At 40.3% G+C, this 25910-nt stretch overlaps 1 protein-coding gene and 1 long non-coding RNA gene across 2 annotated transcripts; one reads left to right on the forward strand and one right to left on the reverse strand.

Moving 5' to 3' along the window:
* Positions 1-1366: 1366 nt before the first annotated feature.
* LOC126990099 (uncharacterized) lies at positions 1367-4549 on the reverse strand. The gene is made up of 4 exons (XM_050848654.1): positions 4390-4549; positions 3918-4248; positions 3466-3600; positions 1367-3056 (listed from the first exon to the last, which is right to left on the reverse strand). The coding sequence occupies exons 2-4, from the start codon at positions 4238-4240 to the stop codon at positions 2192-2194; spliced, it is 1323 nt and encodes a 440-aa protein (XP_050704611.1). The 5' UTR covers positions 4241-4248; positions 4390-4549; the 3' UTR covers positions 1367-2191.
* A 16429-nt stretch (positions 4550-20978) lies between these two features.
* Positions 20979-24094, forward strand: LOC126990111 (uncharacterized). The gene is made up of 4 exons (XR_007744020.1): positions 20979-21436; positions 21829-21996; positions 23106-23239; positions 23576-24094. It is a non-coding gene; the product is annotated as an uncharacterized LOC126990111 (long non-coding RNA).
* Positions 24095-25910: the final 1816 nt, after the last annotated feature.

The raw sequence follows: 25910 nt of genomic DNA on the forward strand, positions 1-25910 counted from the left end.
ATCCCTAGACAATTAGTATTAGAATCATATCTACTTAGTTCACCTGCCTCATTACCCGTATTTCATTAATTGTGTTCTTTAATATAATTTACAACCTCCTTCTGTTGTCAAGTATTATTTTAATTGTGCCGTGCTAATTAAGTCTGCATTCTCTGCTTAACTCGAATAATACCTACTTAGTTCACCTGCCTCTCTCGTCCATGTCAACAAGTTTAACCTTCTGTTGTCAAGTATTATTGTAATTGTGCCGTGCTAAATAAGTCTGCATTCTCTTTTTAGCCCGAGACAATTAGTATTAGAATAATACCTACTTAGTTCACCAGCCCCTCTCGCTCATGTCAACAAATTTAACCTTCTATTATCAATTATTATTTTATTCGTGCCATGCTAAATAGACAATTAGTATTAGAATAATACCTACATAGTTCACCTGCCTCTCTCACTCATGTCAACAAATTTAACCTTAACATTCATGTAGTATCATTACGCGTATCTCAACCTTATGGTGCACCTCGGGTGATGTGTAAGTATAATTTTAGAAAACGCACAACCTGGCATTAAGTCGCTAACTCCACAAAATTGCATGTATAAACAATATCACAGCTGAGCATCATGATAGAACTAAAATATAAGAGCATCAATCTATTGCATGTAATATATACTACAAATACGGAATCAAATATAATTGCAAATAATATAAACGCATTACTGCTCTAGAGAGTGGAGCGTTCAATGGCGACCTCCCAGTAATCTGGGGTAGAATCGCATTTCAGCATTATTTCTAAAATATACATACATATCAAGTGCTCAATAATTATTAACATGTGCATAATCAGTAAAATACGTGCCTTTACCCCACAATTTGCTTGATGTTCATAGCCCTCCCTTCTGCCTGGTTTTTAGCTTGCTGTTCTAAGGATAATTACTTCTAGGGTAAATTTTATGCATTATCAGTACTTCTTAAGACTAATCAAAGATGGAAACTGCATAGAAGAAAGAAACATCTTAGAATAAGGTGTATCTTATAATAGTGAACTCCTTTTCTTGTTACTACTTCTGTTGAGTTTTCTAAAATAATACCTGATGTATAATTGAATATGTGAGTCATGACATATCTGAATTGTTAACTTTATTTTTTTCATTAAGCATGTTTTTTAATAATAGCATTGTATATCAAACAGTAAAATGAAGCAGTGTTCTAAATTGCATAAATAATTCAACTTTCATTACTAATGCAAATATTCGTTATCCTGTTTTGAGTATAAATTAGACAATTTATTAGGATAATTTGCTTACATCTTCAACTTATGTTGACATGGGTTGGATCATGACGATGTACTCTAAAGCAACAAATAAAACAAGCATCATAATTTCAGAATAGCTATACTTAATTAACAGTCCTAATTTACAGTGGTAATACCATTCAATTTGGTCACCAATGGTACAAAAAAATGGAAGCATATCAGTGTGAGCCTGGAATTAGTGTTTAAAAGGATTTTGGAGCGATGCAGAGTATGGGTTAGCGTACATTGTAGTGCAGTACCAAATGATACGTACTTTTTTTTTTTTACATCATGTGTGGTGGCCAAGGGCAAAACTAAAAGAAATTGATTGATAAACAAAAAAGCCCACTTAGATTGCCACACCCAAAGTGAAGCAGTCACCCATCTTAGGAACAAGCTGTATGAGTAAAAACTTCCAGGATTAAGGAAAAGTAGATTTAGGTAGGCAGAAATGGAAAAGTTTTACCAGGCAGGGTGTGAGCTCAGAAGCACAATTTTTGAGAACAATAGGAAGGACTCCTTCAGGTCCGCAAGTCTCCCGAAGATTAAATCCAGAGAGGGTATGAAAAACATAATTACAAAGAATCTTAATAGTCAGAGTTGGGTGGAGAAGGAGGAACAAGACCAGAATCAGCCAGAGTTGAGTTTTAGGCAAAGGTTTGAGCAAAGAGTTCAGCCTTAGAGATAGAAAGTGACTGATGTGGACCCATCGGGTTGAAATAGAGGACGGAAAGAAGAAGAGAAATTGGAGATTTTTTTGGCTAGATGCCAGAAATCACGAGGGGAGTTAGAAGGTAACAGGTTTTGATATTTTCTATTGATGAAGGAGTTTTTGGCTAATTAGAGATCAGGTTTGGCATGATTTCTGGCAGAAATATAAAGAGCATGAGATTCAGGAGAAGGATGACTTAGTGACCACTACCATGTGATTTGGCATTGGCCACATTGTTCCTAACATTTTCCGCTAGGTTTCGAGGACGTTTAGCTCCCTTTTGCACACACACACCCACACCCACAGTGTGAAGAAAGCTGTTAAATTGATTTGAGGTTTTAACAGATCTTAGCCTCTGGACGAACATTTTAAGAGCTGAGACTGAATCCTCATTACCAAATTTTTTGGATGTTTTTAAAAGCTCTGCTACAGCAATATTGGTCTCATCATGAATGTTGTCAGCTAAAGATGAAGAGCCCCCATGATCACTGCTAGTTTGAGATGACACCGATGCTGTTTCCATACTGCAGCTAGGAGAAATTTCTTCAGCATCCCCTTTGACCTCAAAATTTAATTCACAGGCTTCCTCACTCTTTCCAAACTTCACTGCAGCCTCAATGTTGCTTTTACTAGCTTCATCACTTTTAATTTCTTTCAGTGTCTTGAAGAAATTTTCACTGGGGGCGTCCTTCTGCCCTAGAGCCAACACTGCCAACTGGTGACGGGTATTACTGTTCAGCATAGGCATTTGAGGAACTGTTAGATTTGCACTGTCTGCACATACAGCTTGGTGTTTGCAGACTGCACCAGTATTTCCTTTTGTGCACGTGCAAATACCAATAATTAGATCCACCTCATACATTTGTCCTGGATTAGTTTCACTTCCCACTCGGTACAACCCACTCCCCAAGGGTACAACACTTTCTAAAGGCAGTTTGGTGACATTCATTCTCTTCGTATGCCTTCTGTTGAGTGCTACATCCACTATCCGTTGTTTCATAAAGGAGTTGAAGATTTCAGCCATAAACATTACAAGTTGTGCAGTGTTATATGCCTTACATCTGAAAAAAAAAGAAGAATTAGTTTGGATTTCAGGGGACGGAGGGGGTTAGAAGAGTAGTACCAATTGACATTATGTATGCAGATGATGTGGTTTTGGTTGGTGAGACTAAGCAAGAAATGGAGGAGAGGACAGAGGAGTGGCGAGTAGCATTGGAGAGTCGAGGACTCATCAAAAACAGCGCCCCGTATAAAAACGGGCTAATAACACTGAATAGAAGAAGAAGTATGGATTTCAGGGGCTCTTGAACATTATTTTTCATGGATTTTGCAGGATAAAAATTTAAGATTCTATTGGAGAGCCTGGTAAAAGGATGATGGGTTAAGTAATGCTGTTTACTTGAAGAGTTACTAAATGATTTTTCAGAGAACAGTAACAGAATAGCAAATTCAATTTAGTTTAATCCCTACCTATTAAGGACATTATCCTTTATGATGCACATTGTTGATTTGCAATAGTTATTAGTGTTGTGACCCCTCAACAATGCACCTGCTCTGTAGGCAATTGCCCACTCCTCTCTTCTTTGGTCCAAGGTGTTTAGGTAGCTGAAATTTTGAATTAAAATTACTATTATGTGAATAATTACAGACACCTCACAAGATAAAGGGTAAAAAAGTCAACAATGTGTTCCATGTTTCAGGTAGAAAAAAAAATATACTGGTAGAAGGGCTATTGTCATGAGACTTTTCTTATTTTAATTACTCTTTTGTTATTCAGGCTATGCATTATAGAGTGAGGTGTGAATGCAGAACACCCTATGTGGCTGGATGTGTGGCTGACCTTAATCAAAGGGAAGTCTTAGGGGCAGGTGTATTAGTGTCGTTGGAAGGATTTACATTTAAAACATATATTCTATTATTACCTCTTGAAATTGGGATATTTCTGAAGCAGAGGATGGTGCTGAACTTTCTCCGGTTGATCTTCAAATCTGTCAATTGACTCGGCATGAAGAAGTAGTTTAACTGCACTCATCAATTCTTGTCTATCATTCTTATTGATTCCATGTTTAGAATCAAGAAGCCAGCGCCATACTTGTTGGAGAACATGAAAAATGCAGAGGTATTGTTTTGAATTAGGCCAAATGGCTGCCAATGCATTTCTTTCTGCATTGCAGTTGTCTGTCATGAAATTTTGTGGACCTCCTTGACCAAAAAATCCATCCTCCCCAATCGCCTCCTTTACCATACCAAATCCTGCAAAGGATAAAGTACAAAATTATATTAGCTGCTTTCCTTGACACTTGAATACCTAAAACAGATTTCTAATACTTAAACACTTATACACATTTTAATTGAGAATTAAGAAACAAGCTAGTATAGGCCTACATTAAATACCTTTTGTTAGTGTTGCTTCATCTTGAGATGAGGTGAACAGGACAGCCAATGGTACAGCCCCAGCTGGTCCTGAACAGAGAAGTGGTATCACTGCTGTGTTGACCTGATCAACACAACTTGTTGCATCAACAAATACAACTTCTCCAGCTTCTTGCAACAGCTTGTGCCCTCATCATGAATGGGGTGACCAAAACAACTGCAAATTGATTCCCTTCATTGTGTATCTTTATAATGAGGTCCGGATTTTTTTCAGCGTATGTCTTGATGGCATCAAACATTGACGGCGTATTCAGTCCTCCATGTTCCTTTTTCTTCCATGTACTCCACATATACTCGACGGACTTCGGAGAAGGATTTATTGATTTCTTGGCTTGATTGTACAAGTCTTCGTCGAGTTCCATCTTCAGCAAATGGTGCCTGTAGGCTTGTCCAGGTGCCATACCTGTATGCATAATACTATTGTTATGTTCAACTCAACATACACAGTTATGTGTATATTGTACCTGACACTTACTTATGTAAATTATAACAAAATCAATTGCATACTTTCACAGCATGTAAAATTTCTTCATGCAATTTCTTCTTATTTGTAAAATTAAAACAGTTGATATATGTTCACCTCATTACAGCAACATTAACATGCATCAGGAACAACAAATAATTTCAAATTCCATTGCTTATGCATAAAAAAATCAATATGCATTTTATCATTTACCTTGTCTGAAATAGTTTTCAAACATCTCTGGTGCATGGAGAAACTCTCAGCTGATTTAATACATCAGCTGTATCTAAGGGGTGGTTATGCTGTCCAGTAATCTTCATGAAGCATGGAAAACTTCTTATATCTTCAGGAGATCTTGCATGAACCAACCGGATGGTAGCATCCATGAACACCTTGCAACTGTGAAGTGAAAAAAGACAACAAGCATTAGTAATTTGCAAGAAGAACACAATAATATGAGATACATGCCAGAGTACTTAAGGAGGGTGAAGATATTATTTCTGAGGCACTTAGGTTAATTTTTTATAGATCACTGAGATTTGCAGAGATACCTTAGGACTGGAAGTTAGCTAATGTTACACCAATTAAAAAAAAAAGGTAGGAAGGACCATGCTAGTAATAATAGGTCTGTCTGTTTGACCTGTGTAGTACCTATGTAAGGTATATATTAGAGAAGATTATTATTAAGAATAGCATTTGATATAATTTGAATAAGTATATATTGATTTGAGTAATTTAGCATGGATTTAGATAAGGTAGATCTTGTCTTACTAATTTACTTCTGTTCATAGAGTATATTACCAAACAGTTAGAGGGTAATAGCATAGATGTTACTCATTTAGATTTTAGCAAAGCTCTTGATAAAGTACCACATAAGAGATTAGTGCACAAACTGAGATTACATGGGATAGGAGGTGGATTAGTTAAGTGGATATGTGAGAGGATGAGCGATAGGAACCAGGGAGTAGTATTAAATGTGAAATGTCTAAATGGATAGATAAGTTATGTGAAGGACTGAGCCCTGTTCACGGGCTTTTCATATTGCATTAGCGAGCTGTACTGTACATTTTTGTAGTGTTAATGCATGTATTACATTAGTGTAATGACGAAGTCACTCTGTGACTGACACAGGACAACCTTGTTGGGCCTTGATGACCCTTTGCTGTTCCCTAATATATTTTATGTTACTAATCTCGAGGGAGTTAACTAGAACACTAGAAAACATAACAAAGCATAGCGTAGGACTTACTGATTAAATTAGTACAACTTACCCTGTGTAGGTCTTCTTGATGCCCGCGTGGGTCTCTTTGCCATGGTGACACATCAGTTGTTGGCGAAATAATTTCATTTTTCCTACAGAGAACATCTTGAATGAATTGAAGCACACATTATTCTTTAGGAAAAATGCATTTTTCCAGCGTTCAAAGTCCTCTTCACTTTTAACATTTGTCCTAAATGTTACACAGTCCTTTTGTTTCACAAAATCGTGGATCTCAAAGCCATCCACACGGTAGGTATCATCCACCACACGGTCTTCGCTGATCACAATTACTTCTCCTTCTTCATCCACCTCATGGGACTTCGATGTAAAGTTGTCTGGCCCAACTGCTGGCTCCATGTCCGAAAAGTCTGGCGCCAGTTATTGGGCTACTAAAACCTGATGTTGTTATAAATTACAATATCCTTTGAAGGGCATATATCTTGAACCAAGGGTGTAAAGTGAACGTACATAAATTAACATGATACAAAATTTGCATATGCATGCTTTCCTTTATTTTAAATACAGTATTAGCGTATTTCAGCTAAAAGGTAATCTCGTTTATGTGAGACGGAATTACAGTCAAACTGGCCAAAGCTAACAGTGTTCTCATGTGATGCTCTTGCATTCGGGCATATAAATATAGTGTTTTTACATATTAAATGACACTTGCACATCGTATGACAGAGACATAGTTGTATAGAAATACATATGCATGCATGTATGCATTATAAATGGGCATAAGCACATACTGGCATAGGTTTTTTTTGGTCAAGGTGTTGGCAATACGATCGTGGGAGGAGCCATGCGACCGGAGGGCGGGGCTTGTATGGATTTACCTTGGGTTCAGGAATATGCGAGCGGGCGAGTGAGCCAAGGGAAGGGAAGGGAAGGAATGAAAGGCAGGGGAGGGGCGGGCGAGGGAGCCAAGGAAAGGAAGAAAGGGAAGAGGAGGGAAGGGAAGAAATGAAAGGCAAGGGAGGGGCGGGCGAGGTAGCCGAGGAAAGGAAAGGAAGGGAAGGGAAGGAATGAAAGGCAAGGGAAGAGCGGGCGATGGAGCAGAGGAAGGGAAAGGAAAGGACAGGAAGGGAAGGATTGGGAGGTAATGCAGAGAAAGGGAGGGAGAGCCAGATATTAGCATAGAAGGTCATGAGTGAAAAAAGAGAGTTGGAAAGAATAAGAATAGGAAGAAACTACAAAGAGAAAGAGATTTGAAAGTACTGAATGAAAAAAAACGTGACGATAAACACAAGGAAACGTATAAAACAGAGAAGGAAAAAAATGGGAGAGAAAGAAAAGACAGATTAAACAGACTGAAAAGAAATAAAAGAAACACAATCATATGAAAATTTAGTCTAATAATGTCACTTTTATACTAAGAAAAGGGAAAAGGGGAGAAATAAAAAGGAAAAAGGGGAAAATAATAGGAATAGGAGGGAAACTAAACAAACTAAAGGTAAAGGTAGCGGGCTTTTTTTATGTCTTTTTGTTGCCCTTGCGTTGCTCTCTGTGCTGTAAAAAAAAAAAAAAAAAGGAAGGAAAGAAGAAAGCAGGCGATGACAAGCAAACTGAAAATCGCACAATGGAATCCTGAAATCTTGTTAAGTGGTATTAGCTTTAGAACACTTTGGATCATCAGGTTGATTTCACAAAACTGATGATTGAGAAATATACAGGACGAGCGTGACATTTCATATTGCAGAGACAAGCCCCACACGACCTACACACACACACACACACACACACACACACACACACACACATATCTATTACAGGAAAGGAAGTGAGCCATTGTTGAAAGCGGTATTTGCTCATGGGTATAAAGACATACATATAGAAATTAAAAAAGGTAATATATCCGGTGAGCTTACAATTGTCGGCTGCTTATATATTACAGAAGAGGAAGTAAACAATTGTTGAAAGCGAGTAATTGATCGTGTTTTTAAAGGGATACTCGTTGAAAAAGGAAAGTACACAATGGTCTGACTCAAACGTATTATATCCGGACCACTTAAAATGATCTGTTTCATGTACATTACAAAAGAGGAAGTGAGCCATTGTTGAAAGCGTTAATTGGTGATGATTTTAAAGGGAAACCAGTTGGAAAAAAGGTTAATACATACGTTACACTAAAAAAAATGCCCTAACCCATATACGTTACCGACCAGGATGGTAACTCTATATATTTTTTTACTGTTCCGCGGTTGTTATTTCAGCGGGCTTATGTTTCATTGCGGCGCGGTAAGACAGTATCATCCCACATATCAAAATGGAATCGCCCGAGCTGCCAGTACCGCTCAAAACTTTATATGAAAATCATTTTAATATTTTTTTCAGATGTTTTTTTTATTATCTTAGCGGGGGGGTTTCTACCGGACATTTTTAATAGCAGACTTTTTTTTTAGTGGGCTTGTTTTCTAATGGTCTTCTTTTCTGGCGGGCTGGGGAAGAGTAATCACAAGAGGGAAAGAGTGATGTGAGCTTCCTCGTAGCGTGATGCCAGTAGAGTGGTGATGTATGCTGATCAGATGACTTGGCAATAACTAGGGAAGAGTAATAACAGGAGATAAGAGAAACAGGGTAATTTTTTTATTATTGTTTCCTTTTTTTGTGCCCTTGAGCTGTCTCCTTTGTTGTAAAAAAAAAAAAAAGGAATGGTGAGCTGCTTTAGACTTGACATTGGTTGAAATTGGACGCTGACAAGAGTATATATTGGACTGTATGCTGCCTTGGTGACTTGACAATGACTGGGGAAGAGTAATAACAAGACAAACAGGAGTGACGCGAGCTGCCTTAGACTTAGAAGTGATTGAGGATGGGTGTTTACAGGTGTATAGAACTGTTGTGAGCTGCCCCGGTAAACTGACAATGACTGTGGAAGAGTATTAACAAGTAGAAGTGAAGTGACCTGCCTTGGCAATGACAGGGAAGATTACAACTAAGAGGTAGGAGTGAAGTGAGCTGTCTTAGACTTAACCATGACCGAAAAAGAGCACTAACAGGAGTATAGGAGCTTGTATGTTGTCTAGGTGACTTAGCAAATACTGGGAGGAGTAAGAAAGGAGTGATGTGAGCTGCCTTAGACAAAACAATGATTGAAAACAGTGTTAATAGGAATATCGAAGGGCCTTACAATGGCAATCCGCATTAACAAAAGCATAGAAGTGTTGTTTGCTGGCCTCAAGACTTAACAATCGCTAAGAGTTTTGAGTTAAGTATAAAACTGATGTGTGCTGCTCTGAAAGCACACATCCAAGAGTTGTCACCCTCCCTTACACTTTGAGGACATATCCCCTCTTTCCTTCCTTTCTACAGGTATTCTACCCAGCCTCCAGTCTCAGTCTTCCTCCGATGTTTCAGACACACACACACACACACACACACACACACACACACACACACACACACCAGACTTTACATCCCAATTCCTCGCCGTCGTGTGTGTTCCTATAACGGAGGAAGACCCGAGAGGATTATTTTCCATGCCCGGTCTGTGTTCCGGAGGCCATTCTGTTTTCAATCCCAGATTGGTTTTCTGTGACAAAACCGTAACTCTTCTTAATTTCATAAACTTTCATTCAGCAAACATGGACCTCTTCTTTGTTTGGACGGTCTTCTTAGTGCTGGTGGCCGGGCCTCACGTGGACAGCTCCCGGGTACCGGGGCTGAAGGTGCTCCCGGAGGTGGACTCCTCGTGTGCGGCAGCGGTGAGAGCCGCTCTGGAAGAGTACCGCGCTCTTTTCGAGGGGCAACTTAAAGAAACACCGAATCTGACTGAACTAATGAAGACAAGGTCGGAAATAGCCTCTACCGACACCATTAAGACGATAGAAAGGAAAGTGTTTGTTAATACCGATGAAACGGGGCAAGAAACCGGAAAAAAGACAGTTGTTGAGAAGACGACAGAAACTGACGTAAAACCCAACGGAACTGTATCAAAGACTTCGGAAACCACGATTGATGTAGATGAGGACGGTAAACAACGGGGTGAAAAATCTGTGACCGAGAGTGAAACAGTGACGGGACAGACTCCAGACAACGGGAGCATAGTACAAACGGTTGACGTTAGAAAGGTAATGGACGAAGAGGGTAATGAAATAAAGGAGGAAGTTGTTATTAAGAAGGAATTAATAGTACAGCCTCTTACCAATACAACTGAAGAAAAGCCGCAGGACGATAAAGACGCAAATCTTATCGTTCCAAAAGTAGGGGCGGACGACAAAGGTAAAAACAAAACCGAATCAAAACGAACAGAGCAAAGAAAGGAGATTCTGCCCAGCAATATAACGAATGAAGCAGTTGTGAAAGAGAAAGAAGAACTTCTACCTTCACAGGAAAGCACTAATGTGACATCTGTGGAGGAGAGGAATGTTACAGAGGATGATGGACTTCAGAAGGCTGAACGAACAGAGCAAAAAAAGGAGATTCTGCCCAGCAATATAACGAATGAAATTGTTGTGAAAGAGAAAGAAGAACTTCTACCTTCACAGGAAAGCACGAAAGTGACATCTGTGGAGAAGAAGAATATTACAGAGAAGAGTGATGGAAAAGATGTCGAGAAAGAAACTGTAATTCAAAAAGAAGTCGAAAAGAATGTGTGTAATAGCGACATGAAAGAGGTTCGTAACGAAAAACATCTTAATGAAACAATTGAAGACTTGAAACACCAAGTTGATGACGTGAAAAACAAGATGAAGGAAGAAAAAGCAAAGGCTGAAGAAACAAATACTACGCCAATCACTCAAGACGGTAAAGTCGTTGAAAAGACAGTCCCTGCTGTGACGCCGGCGAAGGTTGTTAGAAAGGATGTGCCCTCGGTGGGAGAAGGAAAAGACTCCGTTGTGACTCGAGTTGTTAAACCCGTTACCCTTTCGGTGGTAGCAGAAAAGGTCCCCGTTGTGACAAATCAGACCGTTGCTGAAAAGATTCCCCCTACGGTGACGGAAGGAAAAGTCCACGTTGTTAAAGAAGAGAAAGTTATTGAAAGGGTTGTGCCCTCGGTGACGGAAGAAAAACTCCCCGTTGTGACAAAGGAGAAGGTTCTTGAGCAGGCTGCCCCTTCGGTGACACAGGAGATCGTAAGTGTCTCTAAGAAGCAAGCAGAACTTCCTCTCGCGGCAGAGGAGAAGAAGGTTATTGAAAAGATTATCCCTCGGTGACAGAAGGAAAAGTCGGTAGTCCCTCAACAGGAGGTTGTTGAAAACGTTGCCCCTTCGACGACAGAAGAAAAAGTTCCTGTTGTGACACAAGAAAGGGTTATTGAGCAGAATGTCCCACAAGAAAGGGTTATTGAACAGTCTGTCCCACAAGAAAGGGTTATTGAAAGGGCTGTCCCACAAGAAAGGGTTATTGAACAGTCTGCCCCACAAGAAAGGGTTATTGAACAGAATGCCCCACAAGAAAGGATTATTGAACAGAATGCCCCACAAGAAAGGGTTATTGAACAGTCTGTCCCACAAGAAAGGGTTATTGAAAGGGTTGTCCCACAAGAAAGGGCTATTGAACAGGCCGCCCCTACGGTGACAGAAGAAAAAGTTCCTGTTGTGACACAAGAAAGGGTTATTGAACAGAACACAAGAAAAGGTTATTGAAGGGTTGCCCCCACAAGAAAGGGTTATTGAACAGGCTGCCCCTACGGCGGCAGAAGGAAAAGTTCCTGTTGTGATAAAAAAGGTTACTGAACAGGCTGCCCCTTCGGTTACAGAAGAGATTGTCACTGTTTCTAAAGAGAAAGAAGAAGTCCCTGTTGTAACAGAGGAAAAGGTTCCCGCTGTGAGAAATGAGACAGTTATTGAAAAGATTACTCCTTCCGTAGCAGAAGAAAAAGTTGTCAATCAACGGATGGTTGTTTCTTACGAAGATGCTACAGAAAATCAGGAAAATAAAGTTACTGGAAATGAAGAAACGGACAAAACTGAATTGAAGTTTATCATCACCATACAAGAGAGAATAGTCCGCGAACAGACAGTCTCGATCATACCCGTGATGGACAAGGGCGCCAACACAAGAAGGAATGGAAAAGTGGCGAAGAAACAACTGAAAAGAATAATGAAGAAGGTGGCCCGCGCCGTACGGGAAGAATTAAGCAAGGAACACAAGACAGCGGGGCAGGGACAGTAGCAGGAGAAGCTGTAACCAGTGTGAGGGAACAGGCTGCCACTCTCCACCAAACCGACAGCCACCACCACCAAAGTGTCCCCTCAACACCCAGCTGCTTGCGATGGGATCCCTAAGAAAGTGTTCCATATTTTCTTGTCTTTTCTTATCTATCTATCTTACTATGGTGTACATTGTAGTATAAACACTTACACTTTGCGTCCCTAGGGAAACCAGGTGTAAGCTCTTTCCAACAGACTGAATCAACTCTTTTTGAGATAGGAGGAGGAGAAGGAGGACGAGGAGGGGGGGGTGGGGGGTGGCCGAGAACGATTTAAAATATGTAAGAAATAAGGAAATAATAATATAAATAAGAGTTAAACTAAATAATGGAGGAGGAGGAGGAGGAGGAGCACGAAGAGGAGGAAAGGAAAGAGAGCGATGCTAGACAAGAAAAAAATGAGATAATTAAGGTAATGGTAAATAGAGGGAGCAAAGGAGTGAAAAACAAGGAAAATGGAGGAGAGAGGAGAAAATCGGGCGTGAAGGAAAATTCAGGAGATCGGGTCGTGGTGACATCGTTCGTACCTGTATGGAGAACAAAAGTGAGTCATTAGAAGCCTCAGCGGAGACCTCGTCCACGGCAGCTGTGATGTCGTCAACTCCAGCTCCGGGAAAACAATAGTTACGCCTACGACGGGGGACTCTGCCACAGAATTCAGCCACCTGATGGCGAATCATAGAGAATCATAGAGAAAAAAAGATGCCCCCCTCCTCCCTCTCCTTCCTCCTCCTCCTTTTCTTAAGTTCTTTTATTCCTCCTCCTCCTCTTATGTTATTGTGTGTCTTCTCCCCCCTGTGTTTTCCTTTCCTCCCTCTCCCACCCTCTTTCACTCCTGTCTCCTCTTCCCTCTTTCTATCTAGTTATTCTGGTATATCTATCTATCTGTCTATCTATCTATGTCTCCCCGCTAAGTTTTCATGGACTTGCGAGCCTGCGGTAAACACAAATTGTTGCGTGTGGCAAATAAAGTTCCCCTACCTACACCTCCCCTCTTCTGCATATTTCCCATTTCTATATCTTGGTCCTGTCCCTCTCCGGTTACGTCACTACTACTACTACTACTACTACTACTACTGGGTATGGGTGCGAGAGGGATTTAGGGGTCTTAGTGAGCTCTGATCTCCGTCCAAGGGCACAATGCATTCAAGCTAGAAATCGAGCAAATAGGGTACTGGGTTTTATTTCAAGGACCGTAAGCAACAGAAGCGCCGAAGTCTTCCTCAAACTATATTTAGCATTAGTTAGACCTCATCTTGACTATGCGGTTCAGTTCTGGTCACCTTACTATAGAATGGATATCAAAATGTTAGAGTCGGTGCAGAGGAGGATGACTAAGATGATTCAAGGTTAAGGAGCTTGCCATACGTGGAAAGACTCAAACAGTTAAACTTGCACTCACTAGAAAGGCGAAGGGTGCGAGGAGACATGATTGAGGTTTATAAATGGATGAAGGGCTTTAATAAGGGGGATATTCATAAGGTTCTGTTGGTAAGAGAACCGGGTAGGACACATAGTAATGGGTTTAAACTGAATAAATTCAGATTCAACAGGGACATAGGCAAAAATGGGTTTACTAAGAGTGGTAGATGAGTGGAACAGGCTGAACAGTCATGTGGTGAGTGCCAATACAATTGTCGCATTAAAAAAATAGATTATGTAAATTCATGGACAGCGATATTAGGTGGAGTTAGATTCACGGGAGCTTAGGTTCAAAGGAGCTGCCTTGTACAGGCCTACCGGCTTCTTGCAGACTTCTACGTTCTTTGTTCTTATGCTCTCTCTCTCTCTCTCTCTCTCTCTCTCTCTCTCTCTCTCTCTCTCTCTCTCTCTCTCTCTCTCTCTCTCTCTCTCTCTCTCTCTCTCTCTCTCTCTCTCTCTCTCTCTCTCTCTCTCTCTCTCTCTCTCTCTCTCTCTCTCTCTCTCTCTCTCTCTCTCTCTCCTGGGGTACTACCTGCCACTCACACGACACGAATAAATGAAAAATTGTTGAAGGTAACCATTCTTAGCTTACCCTTGAAGTCCCTCGTGTGTGTGTGTCTGTGTGTCTGTGTCTGTGTGTGTGTGTGTGTGTGTGTGTGTGTGTGTGTGTGTTCGGGAGGAAAATTCAGTTTATATCTTTTGTGTGTGTTTGTGTGTTTTCTGGCAATAAATGAGAACCAGAAAGTTTCCCGGGGAGTGTTTCTTGACCATAATGGAAGGCTTGAGAGTTGGCCAGTATCTGCAGCGCCACCTGGCCACACTTTAACACACCAGAGAGTAGACGGAGGCAGACTCTTGAATCACCTGGATAGTCTCGCGAAAGGAAAGTGAAAGGAGATCGTGAAAAGGCAGGGAAGGATAGGAAAGAGGGTAGCGACTGAGAGAGAGAGTGATTTACCTGGACTGTCTAGGAAGGAAGGTGAAAGGAGAAAGTGAAAAGGTCAGGAATGAGGGGAGAGAGTGTGTGGGAAGAGTAAACACACACACAACCTATTGAATAAAGAATGGAAGGTGAAAGGGAGAAGGAATAGAGAGGGACAAAACGCAGTTGAAATAGGGAAAAGGTAGAAAGGCCGTAGAAGAAATAGGAGAGGGGGAAGATGACCTCGCTCCTTACTTCTCATTTCGTCGTCATAAATATGTGATTCAGATATTTTTCCTTTCACTATTTCTATTTCTCCTTCTTTCTTTCCTCTCCTTCTCGTCCCCATCTTCTCTTCCGTCTTGCTCCTTTCTTTTCCTTTCGTTATGCCGTCTTAATTCTCTGTATCTTATCCTCTTCTTCCCCACTCTCTTCTCCTTCTCTCTTCCTCGCTTCTTTCTTTTCCGTTCCTTTCTTCGTCTGAAATGTACCACTACCTCCTTCCTTTCCTTTTTTCCTTTATCTTTACGACGAGAGGATTAAACCACAGCGTCTCACACCTCAACGCTTCTCTTTCCACCCATCCCACGTCCACTCTCCTCAACACCTATTCAATACCTTTTTTATGGGTATTTTCTGGCAGCTTTCCTCGATCCATCTTCCAGCGCCACTCTGCCTTTCATAACCTGTTATTACTATTCCGCCTTCCCGCCTCGCCCACAAGAAAAATGAAAGTGGATTGGGAAAGATTTATGCCAGAGTAGATTTCCTTATTCCCGCCGCAATCTGTTATCCGTATAGGTTTCAATGTGATTTTATTCTTCTCCCTTTATTATGGATCCGATTTCCCTCTGTTCTTCTTTAATCTTCCTTACTTCTCAGTGCTATGTTTTTTTTTTGCTTCATTTGCTTCTTTTCATCTTTTCAACAATATGTATTTTTGTGAATCAGCTGTTTTTATTTTTACTAATACCTCGTATTTTTTTTGTCTTTTTCTTTATCAGCTTCCTTCCGTCTTCCTCTTCGTGTTTACCTCAATCTTTTATCGTTCTTTTTTATCTTCTTTTCATCTTCTAAACAACATGTATTTTTGTGAATCAGCTGTTTTTCTTTCTACTAATACCTTTGTTGTTTTTTTTGTCTCTTTCTTTATCAGCTTTCTTCCATCTTCCTCTTCGTCCTTACCTCACTTTTATCGTTCTTATTTCCTCTTCTTCCTCTCCCTTTCCCTCTCCCTTTCTCCTTCTCTCCTCAGCATCACCGCCATCTTTTTCTTATTTTCTTTTTTTCATCTTATAAGCAGTATGTACTTGTGTTTCTTATTCCCATCCCTCCTATTATTTTTTTCTATCTTCTTCCTTTATCAGCTTCCTTCCATCCTCCTCAGATTTACCTCACCCTTTTGTCATTCTTTTTTCTCCTCTTTCTCTCTCTTTCACTCTCTTTTTCTTCGTCCTCAACATCGCCATCACCACCGTTTATTTCTCCTTCCCACTTTATCACCAGTTATCAAACCTTCACTCTCTTCCCATCTGTTTATATCACCTTCCCTCTCTTCCACATTTCTTCTCTTCCTCTTCCTCTTCCTCCTCTTCGCAAAATGAGTCACCTCTAATTCATCACACCACCAGACACACGCTTATTGCATCCTTCCCTTTTCCTCTTCCTTCCTTCCTTCCCTCTCCCCTCAGACTCTATTTATACTCTGCGTATCGTCATGCAACCAGACACATCCTTGCAACATCTCTCTCTCTCTCTCTCTCTCTCTCTCTCTTCGTATCAGTAAAGACGGGACGAAGGAAATAAGAGAGAATGAGAGGTGGTAGGAAGGAGAGAAATGCAAGGACAGGTGGAGTGAGAGAGAGAGAGAGAGAGAGAGAGAGAGAGAGAGAGAGATGAAGTGAGAGGACGAGAGAGAGAGAGATGAGGAGAGGAGAGAGAGAGAGAGAGAGAGAGAGAGAGAGAGAGAGAAGCTGCGGCGTGGTGGAGAGAAGATGAACACAAGGCCCTGAGGGTGAGCCATCGATCAGAGGCAGTCAGTCATCACACACACACACACACACACACACACACACGGAGATACGTCATGTTCTAAGTAGTTGTATAGAAAGCTAGAATTAGAGATAAAATTTAATGATGAATGTGTGACGAGGAAAAAAAAAAATACTCTTGCAATCTGGTAAAAAATATATAAGTGTTACAAATGTTAATAGTATTTCTATTAATAAAGCTCCTTGAATTAATAACACTTATATATATTTTTCACCTGATTTTTCCTAGAAGTATGGTAATGAAAACTGTCTACTACTACTTCTACTAAACCTGGTGCCACTACTACTACTACTACTACTACTTTTATTTATTTATTGATTTTTTTAATTTTTTATTTACGTTGTTGCCTATTGCGCCGGTAGGCATCTTCCCGGTGGGGCCTGATGGTCGGCCCAAGGCTTCTTCCAGGTGGGGCCTGATGATGTACGTAAAGTTTCATGTCATTCATATTATTCACTATATATTATTCCATTCATCATTCCTCTCCGTCTCTTTACTTATTCACACTCCATCACACTCTTTTACTCCTCCACCAATTCAACATCTCTGCCTCCTCCGCCTCCTCCTCTTATTTGTGTAACTCAATGGTAAGACCTCACCTTGAGTGTGCAGTACAGTTATCTCCAAATTACAAGGATGCCAATAAACTACTAGCGAGAGTTCGGCGACGCGCTACGAAAATGATTCCACACTTGAAGACCTGCCTTATGAAGAACGACTCAGGTGACTCAACCTCTTTAGGCTGAAAAAGAGAAGCTTATGATGGGATATAATTAGAGTCTTCAAGTAACTGAGGAGGTTCAGCAACATCGACCACTCTCTCTAAGTATTATTTTTAGCTACAAACCAACTCAAAAACTAGAAATATTGGTCTACTATTCAAGCGAGTCGAGGCAGTACATACATTGGCAGGATTTTTTTCTCAAACCGAGTCATACGCTACTGGAACAACCTTCCTAGAGATTTAGTACGTGCAGGAACCATCAACTCCTTTAAAAATCACATAAACCTTTACTTCTTTGCGTCAGGAGTAAACTGATAATACTCGTACCGATGCGCTTTGAGTGACTGTCGAGCAGATCAGATTACCAGAGCGGGCAATCTCGTAATGAGCCAATGGACTTCCTGTAGCCTATCTTTCCTTGCTTCCATGCTACCTCCTCCTCCTCTCCCTCCTCCTCCTTCTCCTCCTCCTCTTTTCTCTCTCTCTCACTGTCTACTTGTTTTACTTTTCTTCCTCTTTATTTATTTCGACACAATTACTCTCTCCTCCCAAATATTTTTTTGAGCTCCACCCCTTTTTGTCTTCGTTCTCAGGATTCTCTGCTTTTTTTTAATTTCTTCGCTTTTATTTTTCTCTTCACCTTTATCGCCTTCTAAATTTTATCTGCCGACATTCTCCATTTAATTTTGACAATATCTAGTATATCGCAATAATAATTAATTTCATGATATTTACTCCTCTTTTACTTTCCTTTATCTTTTTTCCTTGTTTTTTGCTGCACTCCTCCTCCTCCTCCTCCTCCTCCCCGCCATCAACACGTCCTCCTCTTCATTTTCTTACTCCTCCTCCTTCTCCTCCTATCGTGAGTAGCCAGCTGTCAATACCTCCTCCTCGTTCGCCTTCTCCTCCTCCTCCTCATTTTCTCCTCCTCCTCCTCCCCTTTCTTCTATCTCCCTTCAAGCGCATCGGGCAAAAAAGGAAAAAAAAAAGAGGAAAAAAAGGACTCCAGCTGCCTCTATTTCCGCCGAGGAGAAAACCCAGAAGGTCGGCTCCAAGTTACACTCCATTTTCTTCCCGTTTTCATTAGTGCTAAGTGGGTGACTATTTTTTTATTTCGTCACTGGTGGTGTGGGAAAAGTCAATTATGTTAGTGTTTGTTTAGCTTTTGTGGAGGGGGAAGGTGGGGGGGAAGGCAGGGTGAAGTGTATGGGGAAGGGGTTGTGTGGGGGGAAGGGGGTTGTGTGTGGGAAGGCAGGGTAAAGTGTATGGGGGAAGGGGGTTGTTTGGGGGGGAAGGGGGGTTTGTGTGGGGATGCCGGGTAAAGTGTTTGGGGGAAGGGGGTTGTGTATGGGGGGAAGGGGGTTGTGTGGGGGGAAGGGTAAAGTGTATGGGGGAAGGGGGTTGTGTGTGGGGGGAAGGGGGTTGTGTGTGGGAAGGCAGGGTAAAGTGTATGGGGGGAAGGGGGTTGTGTGTGGGGAGGCAGGGTAAAGTGTATGGGGGAAGGGGGTTGTGTGTGGGGGGAGGAGGGGGTAGTGTGAGTGTGTGTGCGTGTCTGTGTGTGTGTGTGTGTGTGTGTGTGTGTGTTATAATCCCCTACCATTTTTATATTCACAAAAAATGGGTTTTTTTTATTATGGTTATTAATATCATCACTATCACTACTACTATTACTACCACCACTACTACTACTACTACTACTACCACCACCACTCTATCATTATTCGTATTATTATGAAGCGATAATAACCTAAGACACTTTTATCAGTACTAATAAGCTGCCACACATTCATCTCGTTAATGGATTTTTCTGATAATACACTTCATTTCCTCCCCGCACGCCCCCCCACACGATTTTCATTAACGGTTTTACGTCAAAAATATTATGATGATATGATTTTGGAATAGATATTGCCACGTGGATATATATATACACTAGCACGAACACCGTCATTATCACCATGCTACAAGGCCTGCTATCATCACTATCACCACCAGGAAGTCGTAAATTATAATCAACATTACCTAAGTCTGAACAAAACAAATCCAACATTTTCCCGCCTAAACTGCCTCACTCGGGACTTCGTGTTGAGCGGCCAACAACAGATTTCTCCCTATGTTTTGTCTCGTTACCGGGTTTTCCTCTCCCTCTGTTGTGCATTAAGAGATATTGAAGACCCTGCTCGTGGACCAAAGGACAGTGAAATCACGGCAAACAAGGTAAGAATGTGGGTTGTGGGATTGTGGGTGTACCTACATTTGACTCGCCTTGAATGCAGTGATGTTAGGGAAACAGCTGGGTTTTATTTTACAGTATGACAATGCACAAGACTGTAGTTACATCACGTACGTACTACTGTACGTGTAGTACCTATATATAGCAGGGTACAGTTCCAGTTTAACTACTTATTCACTTCTACATTGGAGACCTACCTCAAAGGGTAAGACTCCTTATGCTGAACATTTTGAACCGCATATATGTGTCGCTATAGCAACGCCGCCAGCGATTTTTTAATATTTAACTTTTTATTTGTGAATGCTATCATGGGCGCCCCCCTTGTACCCCCTCAGGATAACCTAACCTAACCTGACCCCAAATTGGTCAGTTGGAAATAATTTCTTGGATGTATCCCAAATTAACTGCTGTGCTTTAGTCTAGCTGTGCAAGTTGCCTGAATGTCTTAAAAACGAGACGAAACCTAATGTAACCGAAACTAACCTGGGTATTTATCCCACTGAGGTCCACCCTGTTGCGTATTGATTTTCTTATCATCTTTATAATCCTCTCATTGAATAGAACAATTTCTTCTAAGTAATCATCCGTCGCAAACTAGTAATAAGCGAGATACGATTTTTTTTAAATATTTATAGTTAAGCGTGTGAGAAGATGCGCCATTACGGCTGTCTAGGAGTCTCTTGGCTGCTGTGTCCCTTCCTCACATGACACTGGGCCTGAGCGAGCTCTTGCAGGAAATTCCTAGATTCCTTCAGCCAATCACCGCCCCTTTTTATTTCTATCAGCTAGTGACATCGTGTCTAGCATCTTCATTCCCTCCCGCTTCATTTTCAAATTCAGTTCCGCTATATGGCTTCCTTGTGTGCCAAATGTCCTAGCTCCGCCTCGTATCTCCAGTGATGAGGACTATGATTCAGACGAATGAGGTGAGCCAGGTTAGGATACAAAGCGTTAAGTTATGTTACGTTACGTTAGTCTAGGTTCAGTTAGGTTATGTTGTTAGGTTTAGTTAGGTTAGGTTGTGTTTGGTGTTTGTTTATTAGTTTCTCATTCAAGAAATTCAGGATGCAATGGTTATTAATGTTTACATGTGATTGCAATATTAATTTCTGCCGTGAATCATTGGTTTCCATTCCCTCACCTCCGGAGGTAATAGCAATAAAACTAATGATTTCTGACAAAAATCAATATTGGAATCACATGTAAAACCCTAATAACCATTGCATTCTGAAATTCTTTAGTGAAAAAGACAGGGTGGACCTCAGTGGGATAATTACCCTAACCTGACCTAACATAACCTAACTGGGGGATACCAAGAAGCTATTTCCGACTGGTAAATGCAACTGATAATGAGATTTAAATGATCAGAATGTTTAAATCCACTGGTAATGTATTGTTATAAACTGCCATTAATAATACCTTTTTTCATAGTCTCCATGTCTGATTTTTGTCTTGATGACGCTAAAGTTCTCTAAGAAACAATGGGTAAAACATAAGGTACTATAGGTTCCCGCCGGAGGTCAATTATATGGGAGACTGAACATATTCTATTGCAATAAGCATGAAATTGATATTTCCAGAATGTGGAAAAGAGCAGTGTGGCTGGAGGGCAGAAAAGAAGAGGAGTGTGTGGTACCATCTACCTGGATAGTTGAAGGCAGACAGATTTTATATTGGCCATCAAAAGTTGATGCTCACAATGCCTTAACTAGTCGAGAAGACCCAGACCCCAAATCATGGAGAAAATTTCCATTGATAAAAGTAAAAATAGCTTCTGGTAAGTAATGCATATTGTATTGACCACAACTGTTAAGCATTGGTAACTGTACTTCATCGGTTCCTTAGCCAAAATTTTATATGAAGTACTACAGTACGCCATCAGTAACGAAGAGGTTAAGGCAGATCGAAAAGATCCTCCCTTATCTGGAAACTCTGCATATCCAATCCAACAAATCTCTGGCCCCATTAATCCAAATACAGGAGGGATTAATGTAATCACTTTCAGTTGTCTTAATTTCTTCCCTCCGTAAATTATATGATCTGTCATTTTTCGCAATAGGGTTAATATACCTGAGGAGTAACACTTTTAAGGGTTTGGAAGTTTAAAAAGTTATTGAGTCATGTTTGCAGTGAAAATCTGAAATAGACAAGCATTTAAATGGGTTTCAGACAGTTACGAGGAATGTGAGCAGTACCAGCTGACATCAGCAGTAGACGGTGACAGAAGCAGCAGTGACCTGGATGGGGAAGACGGTTTGACCTTGCGTGGCAGGAAGAAACGTATGAAGAAAGCTCTGCCAAAGGACTTTGTTAGTAGTCAGGATTTGGATTGTCCACGTAAGTCTGTATTCAGTTACTGACATTTGCAAGCATGCATAAGGTTTTTCTAGACAAAAATATGTACTTACATACATACACTATCTTCTACTCATGCTCATCCCTATACTGTCCAAACCCCTTATGCAAGAGTTAACCAGCATCTTCACTCTTTCATCCCTCACGCTGGTAAACTCTGGAACAATCTTCCTTCATCTGTATTTCCTCCTGCCTACGACTTGAACTCTTTCAAGAGGAGGGTATCAGGACATCTCTCCTCCCGAATTTGACCTTGCTTTTGGACACCTCTTTTGTTTCTTTTTTAGGAGCAGCGAGTAGCGGGCTTTTGTTTTTTTATTGTTTTCTTTTTTGTGTGCCCTTGAGCTGCCTCCTTTGTTGTAAAAAAATAAATAAAAAAATAATGTGATATATATATATATATATATATATATATATATATATATATATATATATATATATATATATATATATATATATATATATATATATATATATGGTGTTGGCGCAGAGAGGGGGTGGCGACGACACGACATACGACTTCCCATTCACACTCCTTCACACCTCTAATCTTCATTCTCATGCAATCAAAACTGTTCTCCATTCGCTTCTGTAACGCACAATCACTCTACTGCTATGCTCTAGTGTCAGTCCCCTTCCCTTAACTGCCTCCTTCACACTATCAATCCATCCCTTTCGCGGCCGCCCTCTCAGATTCCTACCCCTCCCGTTTGAACGTACTATCTTCTTCACCAACCTGTCATCCTCCATTCTTTCAATATGACCAAACCATCTCAGCACACATTGCTTTGCTCTTCCTGCCAAATCTCTCACAACACCTGTTCTCCTTTTCACTTCCTCATTCCTGACTCTATCCATCCATTATATATATATATATATATATATATATATATATATATATATATATATATATATATATATATATATATATATATATATATATATATATATATATATATTATGTATTCTGTATTATGTATATGTCAATGTGTATTTGCTTTATTATAGGTTTGCAGTAGATAAGCATATTTGAATTATTAGATATTACCATAGTAAATTTTGTTTTGTTAACAGCTATTATTTTTTCACAGACTTTGCCTCAGGGCCATCTTTACAAGTAACAGTTGCTCCCCCCCCACCACAAAAGGTTGTCCCATACAACCATCAACACAAAGGCTTGCCAAGTGCAGCAAGAAAAAAATCTGAAAAGACATAATTCTGACAGGTAAGATGTAGCTGTACTCTACAACTAATTTCTTAATGTGATCATGACCTGATGTACAGAAACGAATGCAGTCCAAATGCAGTAAAGGGTCATATTACTGTATTTCTTATATAGGATGAGGTCATCTATGATGTGATCTCAATCTGAGATGAATATAGTATGACAAAATGTAGCTGTGAATCTATCTATCTATATATTGAGGCTGTTTCCCCCATAAAAGGAGTGACTCCACGCTCTCCAAAACCACAAATCTCCTGAACTGTGGCCCATCACCGGATGCAGTTTAATGTCCGACCAGGATAATTACTAATATTTCCTGTTACATATATTTCACAGATGTGAAAGTAACCGGCAAAAGAAGAGTAGTTACCAACAGCAAGATGAAGGCAGTCAGCCTGATACCCTACATATAGCTAGCAGCAGTGGCAGTCAACACGGCAGATTGGACCTGCACGACAACCACAGCCTGAGGAACAGATCTGACCGACAGACGAGACATGACAGCAGTGACCAACAAAGCAGACATGACAGCAGCGATTGACACAGCAGACATGACAGCAGCGATTACACAGCAGACATGACAGCAGCGATTACACAGCAGACATGACAGCAGTGACCGACACAGCAGACATGACAGCAGTGACCAACACAAAAGACATGACAGTCGTGGCCGACGCAGCAGACATGACAGCAGTGACCGACACAACAGACATGACAGTCATGACCGACACAACAGACATGACAGCAGTGACCGACAAGGGAGCGATTGGATTCAGAATCTGTCTAGTGAAGACCTTGATGATGTTCAACCCTTGAACCAAGGAGAAAACCGTCAGAGTGGATTTCCTATGGATTGGGCAAGTAAGTTGAAAAGTTTTTGTGCACTGAGTAGTACTCAAGTGTTTTAAACAATGAACAGTGTAGTGCTTTTAATTAGGTGTTCCAATTCTTCTTGTATGAATATATTGTAAAAGTACTGAGTTATGTTGTCCTAACAGTTTTACGTCCTTTCTGGTTGCATTCAGTGTGATAACAATTTTCGGTAACCTGACATTACAGTGAGTGTACCAAAGTCCTGCTGTCTTTCACTTAGTGGCACCACTCATCATCTACCTGCAGCTTCCAAAGGTTACACAAGTGTCCTATACCATGTACTTACAGCATCATGCCTGATTGTAATTTACAATGCTATGATTTTCACAATGCATCCTGTAAATACTTTTTTTTTAAATGTCCAAAAGTATAAAAATTAATGGAGATGTAGCAACAATGTAACATGCCAGGGCTTTGGAAAGTATTACAATACTGAAAGTCTAAATATTGTTGTTCAGCTTCTCTAGCCATTCCTTGCTCACAGGGCAAAGAGACTATCTTCAGATCACAGTCAAGCTTAACTTTAAAGGCATATGCAAACCCCCTCCCCACTTTATCTTGGACAGATGAGAAAAGCAAATTATAGACAGTGATGGATTTATAAAACATGATTGAGGATTATACTTAACCATGCTTAGGGATACTTTATTTCAGTTAACAAATCTGAAGGAATTTAACTGCATGTATGGAAATTTCCATGTAATTACTGCAAAAATCATTATCAATAGATTATTATTGGATTTGTGTTGTAATTTGTAAAGGAGTTATGATATTAAGTTAATAAATTATTAGCATTAATCTGTATAATATAGGTACTAGTTCATATAAATATTTGGTGGAGAGTGGATTGTTAATTTGTGAGGGTATGTGTAAGTAGGAAGATTCAATAAGTAAGAGTGTAGCTATAAATAGTTTCCACACCATAATTGATATGGTTCACTCACTCAGATTCACCACATTTGGATAATAATATCTGAGGAGGATTGAAATATTGCCTGTTCTAAAATGCCAAGTGTATGTTAAAACTTCTTTTCCTCACTATTTTTTCCAGAATTCCAGAGGCGAGTCATTCATTTGTTGCTGGATAAGAGGACCTCTTTGCATACTCTTACTGGCTCTACACCAAGTGACAATGATATATCAATTCAACAGCTGGACTCTATGGAGGATGCAGAGGCATTTGAAAATGAATTGTGAACACCCTCTCTTCGCAAAGAAATGACAGAAAAATTTGTCCATATAGGTGGAATTTCAGTGAAGGATATGATATCAAAGGTATTGTGCAGCATTATGTCGAAGAAGCTGATGTGTAAGTACAACATGTATGGACAACGGGGCAAAGTAGCTTTTAAAAATACAAGATTGTGAAGTGTCATCACAGACTGTTATGAAGAAATTCAGAGATGTGAGTTTAACAGAAATACAGAAGATGATTGCAACAAAATTGTGTAATGCCCCAAAAATGAAGTAAAGTGGAAACTAAATCATGTAGGGTAGTGGGCAAATAGTGATGCTGGGTCAGGGGATACCATAAAATCAGGTAACTTCAGACATTTTTTAGGGTTTTGGCCTATAAATTCTTGTAGAACTACACTATTTGAAACCTGTCCTTACTGTGAAAACTGTTCTGTGATCTGTCCAACAGTTTGGTTAGACTCAGGAAAACTGTTGATACCCACATTTTTATTCCAGGTACGGTGTGCAAAAAAATGTAGCAACAAGATATGTGTATTCTCAAAGCATGAACAGAAATTTGTATTAGTAATTAAGAGCCACTCCTGTAATATCAAGGCATACT

This window comes from Eriocheir sinensis, unplaced genomic scaffold, assembly GCF_024679095.1.
Source record: "Eriocheir sinensis breed Jianghai 21 unplaced genomic scaffold, ASM2467909v1 Scaffold145, whole genome shotgun sequence".
Classification (NCBI taxonomy): domain Eukaryota; kingdom Metazoa; phylum Arthropoda; class Malacostraca; order Decapoda; family Varunidae; genus Eriocheir; species Eriocheir sinensis.

Excerpts from the sequence above, each read along its gene's own strand:
- LOC126990099 (XM_050848654.1), bottom strand. The coding sequence starts at position 4,240 with ATGGTAAAGGAGGCGATTGGGGAGGATGGATTTTTTGGTCAAGGAGGT. Across the intron at positions 3,601-3,917 it reads AAATATCCCAATTTCAAGAG|CTACCTAAACACCTTGGACC; the intron begins GTAATAATAGAA and ends TCAAAATTTCAG. Across the intron at positions 3,057-3,465 it reads AAGGATAATGTCCTTAATAG|ATGTAAGGCATATAACACTG; the intron begins GTAGGGATTAAA and ends TTTTTTTTTCAG.